The following is a 12,460-nucleotide window of genomic DNA, read 5'->3' as shown; positions in this document are numbered from 1 at the left end:
TTTGCTTAGGTTAGGTTTGATTTTGACAGGTTAGATTTGATTTGATTAAGTTAGGTTAGATTTGGTAATGTATTCGTCGCCACTATTAAATATAATCTAAACACACGATTAAGACAATTATACTAATAATATTTTAATTGATTAATAATGTCAATAAATAACCATCGAACACTGTAATTTTGATAAATTTTGAAAATTTCGATATCCATTTTAAAAAACCGACTTAGGGTTTTCAAAGTATTAATAATATTACAATTAATATTTCGAATCGTAATAAAAAGGGTACCAATTTAAGTACCTACTTTTGTAAAAGTTAAATGAAGGAATTTCGAAAATGGAAATTCTGATAATGTAAGTCTAAGGACTCGGTTGCTTTCCTAATTTACAAATAAGAATTGTTCTTTAGATCTGTCAATTAACTTTGCAAACAAATTTGTCAATTAATTTTATTTTGAAAATAATCAACGAAACATTTTACGAAAAACATCTGATACTAAGGAAAGTGACAGATAGTCAGCTGTCTTTGACGTTTATGTAAATATTTACGAAAATAAATTCGATTTGAAAGTCAATCGGATAATTAATAGCCTAGACACCAACCTATTACTAAGGTGGTGATTCTAAATAATATAAAGTTAAATAATATTGATTAAGTGTATTCCAAAAGTGTCAATCAAGAACATTAGTTGATCACCCTCTCCCCGAATAGGACCGAGCTAGCCAAACGAAGGTTCTTAATCGGTCCGAGGGCAGGACCGGTTGAAGATGAAGTACCTTTGAGACTATTCCAGGACTGGGGTATCGTCATTAGGTTTGATTTGGTTAGGTTAGGTTATTAGGTTAGGTTTGATTTGATTAGGTTAGGTTTGATTTGATTGAGTTAGGTTTGATTTGATTAGGTTAGGTTTGATTTGGTCAGGTTAGGTTTGATTTGATTAGCTTAGGTTTGATTTGATTAAGTTAGGTTTGATTTGATTAGGTTAGGTTTGATTTGGTTAGGTTAGGTTAGGTTAGGTTATTAGGTTAGGTTTGATTTGATTAGGTTAGGTTTGATTTGATTAAGTTAGGTTTGATTTGGTTAGGTTAGGTTAGGTTATTAGGTTAGGTTTGATTTGATTAGGTTAGGTTTGATTTGATTGAGTTAGGTTTGATTTGATTTGATTAGGTTAGGTTTGATTTGGTTAGGTTAGGTTAGGTTAGGTTATTAGGTTAGGTTTGATTTGATCAGGTTAGGTTTGATTTGATTGGGTTAGGTTTGATTTGATTAGGTTAGGTTTGATTTGATTGAGTTAGGTTTGATTTGATTAAGTTAGGTTTGATTTGATTAGGTTAGGTTTGATTTGGTTAGGTTAGGTTATTAGGTTAGGTTAGGTTTGATTTGGTTAGGTTAGGTTAGGTTATTAGGTTAGGTTAGGTTTGATTTGGTTAGGTTAGGTAAACCTAACCTAACCAAATCAAACCTAACCTAATCAAATCAAACCTAACTTAATCAAATCAAACCTAACCTAACCTAACCTAACCTAATCAAATCAAACCTAACCTAACCAAAACAAACGTAACCTAATCAAATCAAACCTAACCTGATCAAATCAAACCTAACCTAATCAAATCAAACCTAACCTGATCAAATCAAACCTAACCTGTTCACATCAAACCTAACTTAATCAAATCAAACCTAACTTAATCAAATTAAACCTAACCTAATCAAATCAAACCTAACCTGATCAAATCAAACCTAACCTGTTCACATCAAACCTAACTTAATCAAATCAAACCTAACTTAATCAAATTAAACCTAACCTAATCAAATCAAACCTAACCTGATCAAATCAAACCTAACCTGTTCACATCAAACCTAACTTAATCAAATCAAACCTAACTTAATCAAATTAAACCTAACCTAATCAAATCAAACCTAACCTGATCAAATCAAACCTAACCTGTTCACATCAAACCTAACCTAATCAAATCAAACCTAACTTAATCAAATTAAACCTAACCTAATCAAATCAAACCTAACCTGATCAAATCAAACCTAACCTGTTCACATCAAACCTAACTTAATCAAATCAAACCTAACTCAGTCAAATCAAACCTAACCTAATCAAATCAAATCAAACCTAACCTAACCAAAACAAACCTAACCTAATCAAATCAAACCTAACCTAATCAAATCAAACCTAACTTAATCAAATTAAACCTAACCTAATCAAATCAAACCTAACCTGATCAAATCAAACCTAACCTGTTCACATCAAACCTAACTTAATCAAATCAAACCTAACTCAGTCAAATCAAACCTAACCAAATCAAAAAAAAAAAAAAAAAAATGAATTTAGTGTTAATTTTAAATTTTAGCTAGGTGAGTGAGTATTCGTCTTGACATAAGACAATGTAATAATATTATGCAATTTACGTATGGAGTACCTATACGAATTGAATAAAGAAATAACGACGTATCTACGTGTTCGATATCAGTCGACACCTGAATTGTGTTGGTAGCCCTGAAAAGGGCTTTTGTTTCAATAAAATGCGAGCGAGCGCGTATTATTCATCTCCATCTCTATCCTCATTCATCTCGTCTATTGTCGTCGTCGTCATCCACCCGAGATACCCCCCTTCCCGGGCTGCCGTCGTCGCATCATCGTCATCGTGATGATTAGATTAGATTCGATCGCGGCTTCTTACTTCTTCGCAGCGGCTTTCTTCGCGGCGGGCTTCTTCGCAGCGGCCTTCTTGGGCTTAGGCGCCTTCGGCTTCTTGGTGGGCGGCTTGGCTGACTTCTTCGCCTTGGTGGGGGTCTTGGGCTTGGCGGCCTTCTTGGCGGCGGGGGCGGCCTTCTTGGGGGAGGCGGCTTTCTTGGCGGCTGCGGCCGATCTGGCCGCGGTTTCGAGAGGAGCCGACGACTTTCTCATGGCGGTCGCGGGCTTCTTCTTTGCGGCTGCGGCCGAAGACTTGCCTCCGCCGGCCGCGGCGCCCTTCTTCTCCTTGGATGAGGCAGGGCGCGATTTCTTCGCGGCGGGCTTCTTGCCAGAGGCGGAGCCGCCCGCAGATTTGGCCTTGCCGGCTTCCAGTTTGAACGAACCGGAGGCCCCCTTGCCTTTGGTCTGCACTAGGGCGCCGGATTCGACGGCACCCTTCAGGTATTTCTTGATGAATGGCGCCAGCTTGTCGGCGTCCACCTTGTAGTTGGCCGAGATGTATTTTTTGATCGCCTGCAGGGAGGATCCGGCGCGCTCTTTCAGCTCTTTGATGGCGCTGTTGACCATCTCAGAGGTCTTGGGATGCGTCGGCTTGACCTTGGGCTTCTTCGCGGCTTTGCCTGCTGCCGATTTCTTCGCGGGGGTAGAGGGCACCGGCGAAGCGGTGACGGGTGCTGCTGTATCTGCCATCTTTGCGTTATTCGATTGATTGAATAGTAGAATGAAATATAATATTAAATTATATTATATTATATCGCGGCGTATATTCTGCTTGCTATCTATCTGTACGATGCGCTAGAGTGAAACGACTCGAACGGCTCGCGGATTGTATACGGCGAGAGCGAGACGGGTGCCGCAGTACCGATGTGCGAACGCCGCTCTCAGAGATGACGTTCGTCTAGATCGGCGATTTTAGTCACGAATTGCACCGGCATTTTTGCTTCGATCTCTCGATATTTTTCAATTTTTCGCAGCCGCCGCCCTAGCGAGGGGGTTCAGGGGTGGGCGGTTGCGCCGCCCACCGATCTGTCTGTCGTTTCAAAGCGGGCGAATGGTCGCGAGTCTGTTCTCGGGCTCGCGGGATGCGTTTCAAATTGGAATTGTGTCCGCGCGCGCACATAACGTGTCGGGAAAATGGCCGTAGATTCGTTAAAAATTATCAGATTCCGACGATCGAGCCTTCGTCCGGCGCGTCGATATACCTTCTCGCGTTTGCAATCGGCCGCGGGCCCCTGGCGCCCCCGCGGGCGTCGCGATCCGCCCCCGAGTCGGCCGGAGTTAGCACAAGACGATCGCGGCATACAAACATTACTGTATCGGGCGAAGACGACGGCGGCGGCCCCGCGGTGCTCGATGCAGTCGGCGGTGTTCACGAAGTTCTGCAGCAGGCGAGCAGACGGACGATGGTGCACGGTATCACGGTGCACGACGGTGAAGAAGGAAGCACGACACGAGAATAGAATGTTCAATTCGAATAATTAGTTACCTAACGATAGATTGCGATAGGTACGGCGCGATCGGTCGCTCGCTCGCTCACTGCGCCTCCCTCCCTCCCGCGATAGATAGATAGATAGATGGATGGATGGATAGTGTGAAGCGAAATATCGTAAATAAATAAATAGTTAGTTAGTTAATTAAATATGATAATATGATATAATATTATGGGTGCGTTTAATATGACCGATGCGAAGCATACATACGACAGAAATATGAGAGTAGAAAACCATAGCAACCCATAATCATCAACAACAACCGACAACAAAAATGTCATTATTTGTTACTATCAAGTACCTATATGAAATCAAATATAAAGACATTGGAAGGATCACTCTAAGATATCGATCGGGGATTCGGAATAAACTATTCCCTATTCCCTATTCCCGAATCCGTGTGTCATGTACGTATGTAACATATAATCTATCGTACAATGCAAAATTATCCGATTCGCATTATTTATGTATCGCAGATCGCATATCGAAGGATCGATGAAATAACAAACAGATGTGTAATATCATGTTATGTAGGTACCTAAATCTAATGTGATGTTTTCTTTTTCAGATGCACGCACGCACGCACGCACGCATGCATTCCATGCACCTAAGATGTATGGATAATATTATTAATAGTATAATGATGACTTATTGTTGTATATTACTGAATAATAATAAAATTATTCACAGATACATCGATTCTTATTATTTTCCTATCATATCATCCTTCGTGGCGGGCTCAGTTAGTTATCTAGTCTAGTTTATAATAATACGGTGTGTTGGATAGTGATATAATAATAATTATAAGCGTAGATACAAGATAATTATTGTAACAAATATTCGTATTATTATTACAATAGGTGGGCGGTCAGTCGATTTATTTATTTATTTTTCCTGCCTGGCATAAATATTGATAGCGAAACATGCGATTCGATCAATTCGATTTGAAAATATTGGCGGCCCTTAAAAGGGCCTTTGCTGATGGGTTTTTGTTTTTCTTTCTTCTTTCTTCTTTCTTCATTTTCATCGACTTCACTTGGAGCTGGTGTATTTGGTGACTGCCTTTGTTCCTTCGCTGACGGCGTGCTTGGCGAGCTCTCCGGGCAGAAGGAGCCTGACGGCGGTCTGGATCTCCCTGCTGGTGATGGTGGAGCGCTTGTTGTAGTGGGCGAGGCGCGACGCTTCGGCGGCGATCCTCTCGAAGATGTCGTTGACGAAGCTGTTCATGATGCTCATCGCCTTACTGGAGATTCCGGTGTCGGGGTGCACCTGCTTGAGCACCTTGTAGATGTAGATTGCGTAACTCTCCTTCCTCCTCCTCTTTGTCTTCTTCTTGTCTCCCTTGGAGATGTTCTTCTGGGCTTTGCCGGATTTCTTGGCGGCCTTTCCGCTAGTCTTGGGCGGCATGATGATCGGCGACGGGTATTACGATAACGATAGATAGATTAGGTAGGTGTGTGCGGTGTCAATCGGCGGCGGTGGCTCGAGTGAGAATGCGCCGAAAACATTTTTTTACCGCTTCCCATCACTGTGTAGAGCGAACGGCGCGCGGCTTTGCGAGTCGCGTGATGCGCCGCACATCTCCCGCTGCGGGCGCACCGCAGCACGGCAATACCGCGTGGAAAAAAAATTCTAACAAACTTCACAAAGGACCGTCCGTCGATTCAGGTCGACGCTTCTTTCGCACAGTTAATTTTCAACACTACCCCGTCTCGCCATGTCTGGTCGCGGAAAAGGCGGTAAAGTCAAGGGAAAGGCAAAGTCTCGTTCGAATCGCGCTGGACTCCAGTTCCCCGTCGGTCGCATACACAGGCTCCTGCGCAAGGGAAACTACGCCGAGAGGGTGGGTGCCGGTGCGCCGGTGTACCTGGCCGCCGTCATGGAATACCTCGCCGCCGAAGTACTCGAGTTGGCGGGAAACGCGGCCCGCGACAACAAGAAGACCAGGATTATCCCTCGTCATTTGCAGCTCGCCATCCGCAACGACGAGGAGCTGAACAAGCTGCTCTCCGGCGTCACCATCGCCCAGGGAGGAGTGCTGCCCAACATCCAGGCGGTGCTCTTGCCCAAGAAGACTGAGAAGAAGGCGTAAAAAAAAAAAAAAAAATATAAAGATTACATGCATATTAATCCATCTATCGTCGTACAAAAGGCCCTTTTCAGGGCCGCCATTTTTATTCAAATTCGAGTGGTAGCGTATCCGTGTCGAGCTCGTTATTGTGTTGCTTATAAAATTGATTGAAATAATTAATTATTCATCGACAGTAGGACATTATTGAAATTGTTATTATTATAGGTATTAGCGCAATACAGAGAGTACTGTCCATGTTACAATAAATGTTCTGCAAATTCAATATTTGAAAATACATCTAAAATAAAAAGTAGGTATATAATTTCGTAGTAATTCATGAGGAGATAGAGATGCGTCGATCTCTTGTTTGTTAAGATTGGCGGTTTCAGTAGTTTAAATAGTTTTGTAGGATAATGATTGTGATATATGTACCTATTTATATAGGTGAGGAGCATCTATGTAAGATATGATAAGAGGCTGTTTAATTAATATTATGAGGGTAGATATTATTTGATGAATCTCACCTCGCACGCGTTGCGTTATTATATTATATTATATTATTAGGTGGCATGGCACCTAAGTATATTTTATTTAATATCGACTGTTCAATTGAACAATTACAACAGACGCAAAATTACTTACAAAACTATTTATCCAAAAATAGTGGAAACACGCAGAATGATATTATATTATACTTACTTGGAAAATAGATAGCCAAGTAGGTAGTATAATAATATACTACTATTATTACAGGCACATAACGACCGATCGATCGCTCACGGATGCGTAAACATTCGAATGTCAAAAAATTTGCGGCCCTGAAAAGGGCCTTTTGTGATAGATAGATAGATGGGTATGATAAATATTATTATTTTTTTTAATTTTTAAGCGCGTTCGCCGCGGATTCGTCTCGCCAGCTGGATATCCTTGGGCATGATGGTGACGCGTTTGGCGTGGATGGCGCAAAGGTTCGTGTCCTCGAATAGACCGACGAGGTACGCCTCGCTGGCCTCCTGCAGCGCCATGACGGCGGAGCTCTGGAAGCGCAGATCGGTCTTGAAATCTTGAGCGATCTCGCGCACCAGTCGCTGGAAGGGCAGCTTGCGGATGAGGAGCTCAGTGCTCTTCTGATAGCGACGGATCTCACGGAGAGCGACCGTACCGGGCCTGTAACGATGGGGCTTCTTCACGCCTCCTGTGGCCGGCGCGCTTTTCCTCGCGGCCTTCGTGGCGAGCTGTTTGCGGGGAGCTTTTCCGCCGGTGGATTTTCGGGCAGTCTGCTTGGTACGAGCCATGTCTTTTTCTTCTTCTTCTTCAAAGTAGTAGGTTCTGAAACGAGCGTTCAACGAGGAGTGCGCGCGCGAGCCTACTCGGTGACTTATATAGAGAGATCCGCTCGCTGCGATTGGTCGACGCGGTCGCCTTCGGCGGAACAGTGGGGGGTGATCACTTTCGTCGGCGTATCGTTTTGAGGTCGAAATATTGCCTGAAAGTTCATTTTTTTTTTAAATATCCTTTTTTATTCTATTCCGCAATTATTATTAATAGCCGTTATCTTTATTGCGCACTCGCTTTGCGCGAAATGCGCAGCACTGGGCGTGGTTGCGCCGCGGCGCGCCAGAGCGAGACGCACTCGCCCGCGCCTTGAATTCGCAAGGAAGAGGGAGCGAGACGTCGCATACGCGCGTCTATAAAAAGAGACGTCAGAAAATTAAAAGATTCATAATTCGTCTGGCGGCCGCAGTGAGCGCATCGCATCGCATCGTTTCGATTTTTGACATCATCCACTTTTTGACACGCATACAAGATGACCGGTCGCGGTAAAGGAGGAAAGGGATTGGGAAAAGGTGGCGCCAAGCGTCACAGGAAGGTTCTTCGCGATAACATCCAGGGCATCACGAAGCCTGCGATCCGTCGTCTGGCACGTCGCGGCGGAGTCAAGCGCATATCTGGCTTGATTTACGAAGAGACCCGAGGAGTCCTGAAGGTGTTCCTCGAGAACGTCATCAGGGACGCCGTCACCTACACGGAGCACGCGAAGAGGAAGACCGTCACCGCCATGGACGTCGTGTACGCCCTGAAGAGACAGGGTCGCACCCTGTACGGTTTCGGCGGCTAAGCTGGCCAATACGATACGATACCATCTCGTCTTGATACAATACAGACTGACTACTACAATATAATGATGGATGAGTGGGTTGGTTTTAATGCTATGCCCGCTTAACTATTATTATGTGAATATATCTATCTACTCGCATACAAACGGCCCTTTTCAGGGCCACCATGTCTATTTCGTTCGATCCGTTTGCATTCGTATAGTATCGCAGTAATAATGCATGCAGTGGTGTGTGCATAGAAGGGTGGAGGTGAAATACAATTTATTTTATACGTTTCTGAACTGAAAATATGTTTGATTTGCTTAGGTTAGGTTTGATTTTGACAGGTTAGATTTGATTTGATTAAGTTAGGTTAGATTTGGTAATGTATTCGTCGCCACTATTAAATATAATCTAAACACACGATTAAGACAATTATACTAATAATATTTTAATTGATTAATAATGTCAATAAATAACCATCGAACACTGTAATTTTGATAAATTTTGAAAATTTCGATATCCATTTTAAAAAACCGACTTAGGGTTTTCAAAGTATTAATAATATTACAATTAATATTTCGAATCGTAATAAAAAGGGTACCAATTTAAGTACCTACTTTTGTAAAAGTTAAATGAAGGAATTTCGAAAATGGAAATTCTGATAATGTAAGTCTAAGGACTCGGTTGCTTTCCTAATTTACAAATAAGAATTGTTCTTTAGATCTGTCAATTAACTTTGCAAACAAATTTGTCAATTAATTTTATTTTGAAAATAATCAACGAAACATTTTACGAAAAACATCTGATACTAAGGAAAGTGACAGATAGTCAGCTGTCTTTGACGTTTATGTAAATATTTACGAAAATAAATTCGATTTGAAAGTCAATCGGATAATTAATAGCCTAGACACCAACCTATTACTAAGGTGGTGATTCTAAATAATATAAAGTTAAATAATATTGATTAAGTGTATTCCAAAAGTGTCAATCAAGAACATTAGTTGATCACCCTCTCCCCGAATAGGACCGAGCTAGCCAAACGAAGGTTCTTAATCGGTCCGAGGGCAGGACCGGTTGAAGATGAAGTACCTTTGAGACTATTCCAGGACTGGGGTATCGTCATTAGGTTTGATTTGGTTAGGTTAGGTTATTAGGTTAGGTTTGATTTGATTAGGTTAGGTTTGATTTGATTGAGTTAGGTTTGATTTGATTAGGTTAGGTTTGATTTGGTCAGGTTAGGTTTGATTTGATTAGCTTAGGTTTGATTTGATTAAGTTAGGTTTGATTTGATTAGGTTAGGTTTGATTTGGTTAGGTTAGGTTAGGTTAGGTTATTAGGTTAGGTTTGATTTGATTAGGTTAGGTTTGATTTGATTAAGTTAGGTTTGATTTGGTTAGGTTAGGTTAGGTTATTAGGTTAGGTTTGATTTGATTAGGTTAGGTTTGATTTGATTGAGTTAGGTTTGATTTGATTTGATTAGGTTAGGTTTGATTTGGTTAGGTTAGGTTAGGTTAGGTTATTAGGTTAGGTTTGATTTGATCAGGTTAGGTTTGATTTGATTGGGTTAGGTTTGATTTGATTAGGTTAGGTTTGATTTGATTGAGTTAGGTTTGATTTGATTAAGTTAGGTTTGATTTGATTAGGTTAGGTTTGATTTGGTTAGGTTAGGTTATTAGGTTAGGTTAGGTTTGATTTGGTTAGGTTAGGTTAGGTTATTAGGTTAGGTTAGGTTTGATTTGGTTAGGTTAGGTAAACCTAACCTAACCAAATCAAACCTAACCTAATCAAATCAAACCTAACTTAATCAAATCAAACCTAACCTAACCTAACCTAACCTAATCAAATCAAACCTAACCTAACCAAAACAAACGTAACCTAATCAAATCAAACCTAACCTGATCAAATCAAACCTAACCTAATCAAATCAAACCTAACCTGATCAAATCAAACCTAACCTGTTCACATCAAACCTAACTTAATCAAATCAAACCTAACTTAATCAAATTAAACCTAACCTAATCAAATCAAACCTAACCTGATCAAATCAAACCTAACCTGTTCACATCAAACCTAACTTAATCAAATCAAACCTAACTTAATCAAATTAAACCTAACCTAATCAAATCAAACCTAACCTGATCAAATCAAACCTAACCTGTTCACATCAAACCTAACTTAATCAAATCAAACCTAACTTAATCAAATTAAACCTAACCTAATCAAATCAAACCTAACCTGATCAAATCAAACCTAACCTGTTCACATCAAACCTAACCTAATCAAATCAAACCTAACTTAATCAAATTAAACCTAACCTAATCAAATCAAACCTAACCTGATCAAATCAAACCTAACCTGTTCACATCAAACCTAACTTAATCAAATCAAACCTAACTCAGTCAAATCAAACCTAACCTAATCAAATCAAATCAAACCTAACCTAACCAAAACAAACCTAACCTAATCAAATCAAACCTAACCTAATCAAATCAAACCTAACTTAATCAAATTAAACCTAACCTAATCAAATCAAACCTAACCTGATCAAATCAAACCTAACCTGTTCACATCAAACCTAACTTAATCAAATCAAACCTAACTCAGTCAAATCAAACCTAACCAAATCAAAAAAAAAAAAAAAAAAATGAATTTAGTGTTAATTTTAAATTTTAGCTAGGTGAGTGAGTATTCGTCTTGACATAAGACAATGTAATAATATTATGCAATTTACGTATGGAGTACCTATACGAATTGAATAAAGAAATAACGACGTATCTACGTGTTCGATATCAGTCGACACCTGAATTGTGTTGGTAGCCCTGAAAAGGGCTTTTGTTTCAATAAAATGCGAGCGAGCGCGTATTATTCATCTCCATCTCTATCCTCATTCATCTCGTCTATTGTCGTCGTCGTCATCCACCCGAGATACCCCCCTTCCCGGGCTGCCGTCGTCGCATCATCGTCATCGTGATGATTAGATTAGATTCGATCGCGGCTTCTTACTTCTTCGCAGCGGCTTTCTTCGCGGCGGGCTTCTTCGCAGCGGCCTTCTTGGGCTTAGGCGCCTTCGGCTTCTTGGTGGGCGGCTTGGCTGACTTCTTCGCCTTGGTGGGGGTCTTGGGCTTGGCGGCCTTCTTGGCGGCGGGGGCGGCCTTCTTGGGGGAGGCGGCTTTCTTGGCGGCTGCGGCCGATCTGGCCGCGGTTTCGAGAGGAGCCGACGACTTTCTCATGGCGGTCGCGGGCTTCTTCTTTGCGGCTGCGGCCGAAGACTTGCCTCCGCCGGCCGCGGCGCCCTTCTTCTCCTTGGATGAGGCAGGGCGCGATTTCTTCGCGGCGGGCTTCTTGCCAGAGGCGGAGCCGCCCGCAGATTTGGCCTTGCCGGCTTCCAGTTTGAACGAACCGGAGGCCCCCTTGCCTTTGGTCTGCACTAGGGCGCCGGATTCGACGGCACCCTTCAGGTATTTCTTGATGAATGGCGCCAGCTTGTCGGCGTCCACCTTGTAGTTGGCCGAGATGTATTTTTTGATCGCCTGCAGGGAGGATCCGGCGCGCTCTTTCAGCTCTTTGATGGCGCTGTTGACCATCTCAGAGGTCTTGGGATGCGTCGGCTTGACCTTGGGCTTCTTCGCGGCTTTGCCTGCTGCCGATTTCTTCGCGGGGGTAGAGGGCACCGGCGAAGCGGTGACGGGTGCTGCTGTATCTGCCATCTTTGCGTTATTCGATTGATTGAATAGTAGAATGAAATATAATATTAAATTATATTATATTATATCGCGGCGTATATTCTGCTTGCTATCTATCTGTACGATGCGCTAGAGTGAAACGACTCGAACGGCTCGCGGATTGTATACGGCGAGAGCGAGACGGGTGCCGCAGTACCGATGTGCGAACGCCGCTCTCAGAGATGACGTTCGTCTAGATCGGCGATTTTAGTCACGAATTGCACCGGCATTTTTGCTTCGATCTCTCGATATTTTTCAATTTTTCGCAGCCGCCGCCCTAGCGAGGGGGTTCAGGGGTGGGCGGTTGCGCCGCCCACCGATCTGTCTGTCGTTTCAAAGCGGGCGAATGGTCGCGAGTCTGTTCTCGGGCTCGCGG

At 42.4% G+C, this 12,460-nt stretch overlaps 6 protein-coding genes across 6 annotated transcripts; 2 read left to right on the top strand and 4 right to left on the bottom strand.

Annotated features, from left to right (window-relative positions):
• Window positions 1-2,223: 2,223 nt before the first annotated feature.
• LOC147067586 (uncharacterized) lies at window positions 2,224-3,516 on the bottom strand. The gene has a single exon (XM_085953509.1). It carries the CDS (start codon window positions 3,390-3,392, stop codon window positions 2,685-2,687), a length of 708 nt encoding a protein of 235 aa, XP_085809635.1. The 5' UTR covers window positions 3,393-3,516; the 3' UTR covers window positions 2,224-2,684.
• Window positions 3,517-5,168: 1,652 nt separating this feature from the next.
• On the bottom strand, window positions 5,169-5,667 carry LOC147067585 (histone H2B-like). Its single transcript, XM_085953511.1, has one exon. The coding sequence runs from the start codon at window positions 5,597-5,599 to the stop codon at window positions 5,225-5,227; it is 375 nt and encodes a 124-aa protein (XP_085809637.1). The 5' UTR covers window positions 5,600-5,667; the 3' UTR covers window positions 5,169-5,224.
• A 177-nt stretch (window positions 5,668-5,844) lies between these two features.
• On the top strand, window positions 5,845-6,284 carry LOC147067584 (histone H2A). Its single transcript, XM_085953510.1, has one exon. It carries the CDS (start codon window positions 5,910-5,912, stop codon window positions 6,282-6,284), a length of 375 nt encoding a protein of 124 aa, XP_085809636.1. The 5' UTR covers window positions 5,845-5,909.
• Window positions 6,285-7,147: 863 nt separating this feature from the next.
• Window positions 7,148-7,558, bottom strand: LOC147067583 (histone H3). The gene has a single exon (XM_085953525.1). It carries the CDS (start codon window positions 7,556-7,558, stop codon window positions 7,148-7,150), a length of 411 nt encoding a protein of 136 aa, XP_085809651.1.
• A 479-nt stretch (window positions 7,559-8,037) lies between these two features.
• LOC147067582 (histone H4) lies at window positions 8,038-8,391 on the top strand. Its single transcript, XM_085953507.1, has one exon. The coding sequence runs from the start codon at window positions 8,071-8,073 to the stop codon at window positions 8,380-8,382; it is 312 nt and encodes a 103-aa protein (XP_085809633.1). The 5' UTR covers window positions 8,038-8,070; the 3' UTR covers window positions 8,383-8,391.
• A 2,509-nt stretch (window positions 8,392-10,900) lies between these two features.
• LOC147067581 (uncharacterized) lies at window positions 10,901-12,193 on the bottom strand. Its single transcript, XM_085953508.1, has one exon. It carries the CDS (start codon window positions 12,067-12,069, stop codon window positions 11,362-11,364), a length of 708 nt encoding a protein of 235 aa, XP_085809634.1. The 5' UTR covers window positions 12,070-12,193; the 3' UTR covers window positions 10,901-11,361.
• Window positions 12,194-12,460: the final 267 nt, after the last annotated feature.

This window comes from Rhyacophila brunnea, unplaced genomic scaffold (genome assembly GCF_057557595.1).
Source record: "Rhyacophila brunnea isolate RB1 unplaced genomic scaffold, BYU_Rbru_1.0 scaffold_372, whole genome shotgun sequence".
Taxonomy (NCBI): Eukaryota; Metazoa; Arthropoda; class Insecta; order Trichoptera; family Rhyacophilidae; genus Rhyacophila; species Rhyacophila brunnea.
The sequence above is the reverse complement of the archived record's forward strand: the minus strand, read 5'-3'. Positions and strand labels throughout refer to the sequence as shown.

Bases quoted from the DNA above. Each gene is read 5' to 3' on its own strand.
- LOC147067585 (XM_085953511.1), bottom strand. From the start codon at position 5,599: ATGCCGCCCAAGACTAGCGGAAAGGCCGCCAAGAAATCCGGCAAAGCC.
- LOC147067586 (XM_085953509.1), bottom strand. From the start codon at position 3,392: ATGGCAGATACAGCAGCACCCGTCACCGCTTCGCCGGTGCCCTCTACC.
- LOC147067583 (XM_085953525.1), bottom strand. From the start codon at position 7,558: ATGGCTCGTACCAAGCAGACTGCCCGAAAATCCACCGGCGGAAAAGCT.
- LOC147067582 (XM_085953507.1), top strand. From the start codon at position 8,071: ATGACCGGTCGCGGTAAAGGAGGAAAGGGATTGGGAAAAGGTGGCGCC.
- LOC147067581 (XM_085953508.1), bottom strand. From the start codon at position 12,069: ATGGCAGATACAGCAGCACCCGTCACCGCTTCGCCGGTGCCCTCTACC.
- LOC147067584 (XM_085953510.1), top strand. From the start codon at position 5,910: ATGTCTGGTCGCGGAAAAGGCGGTAAAGTCAAGGGAAAGGCAAAGTCT.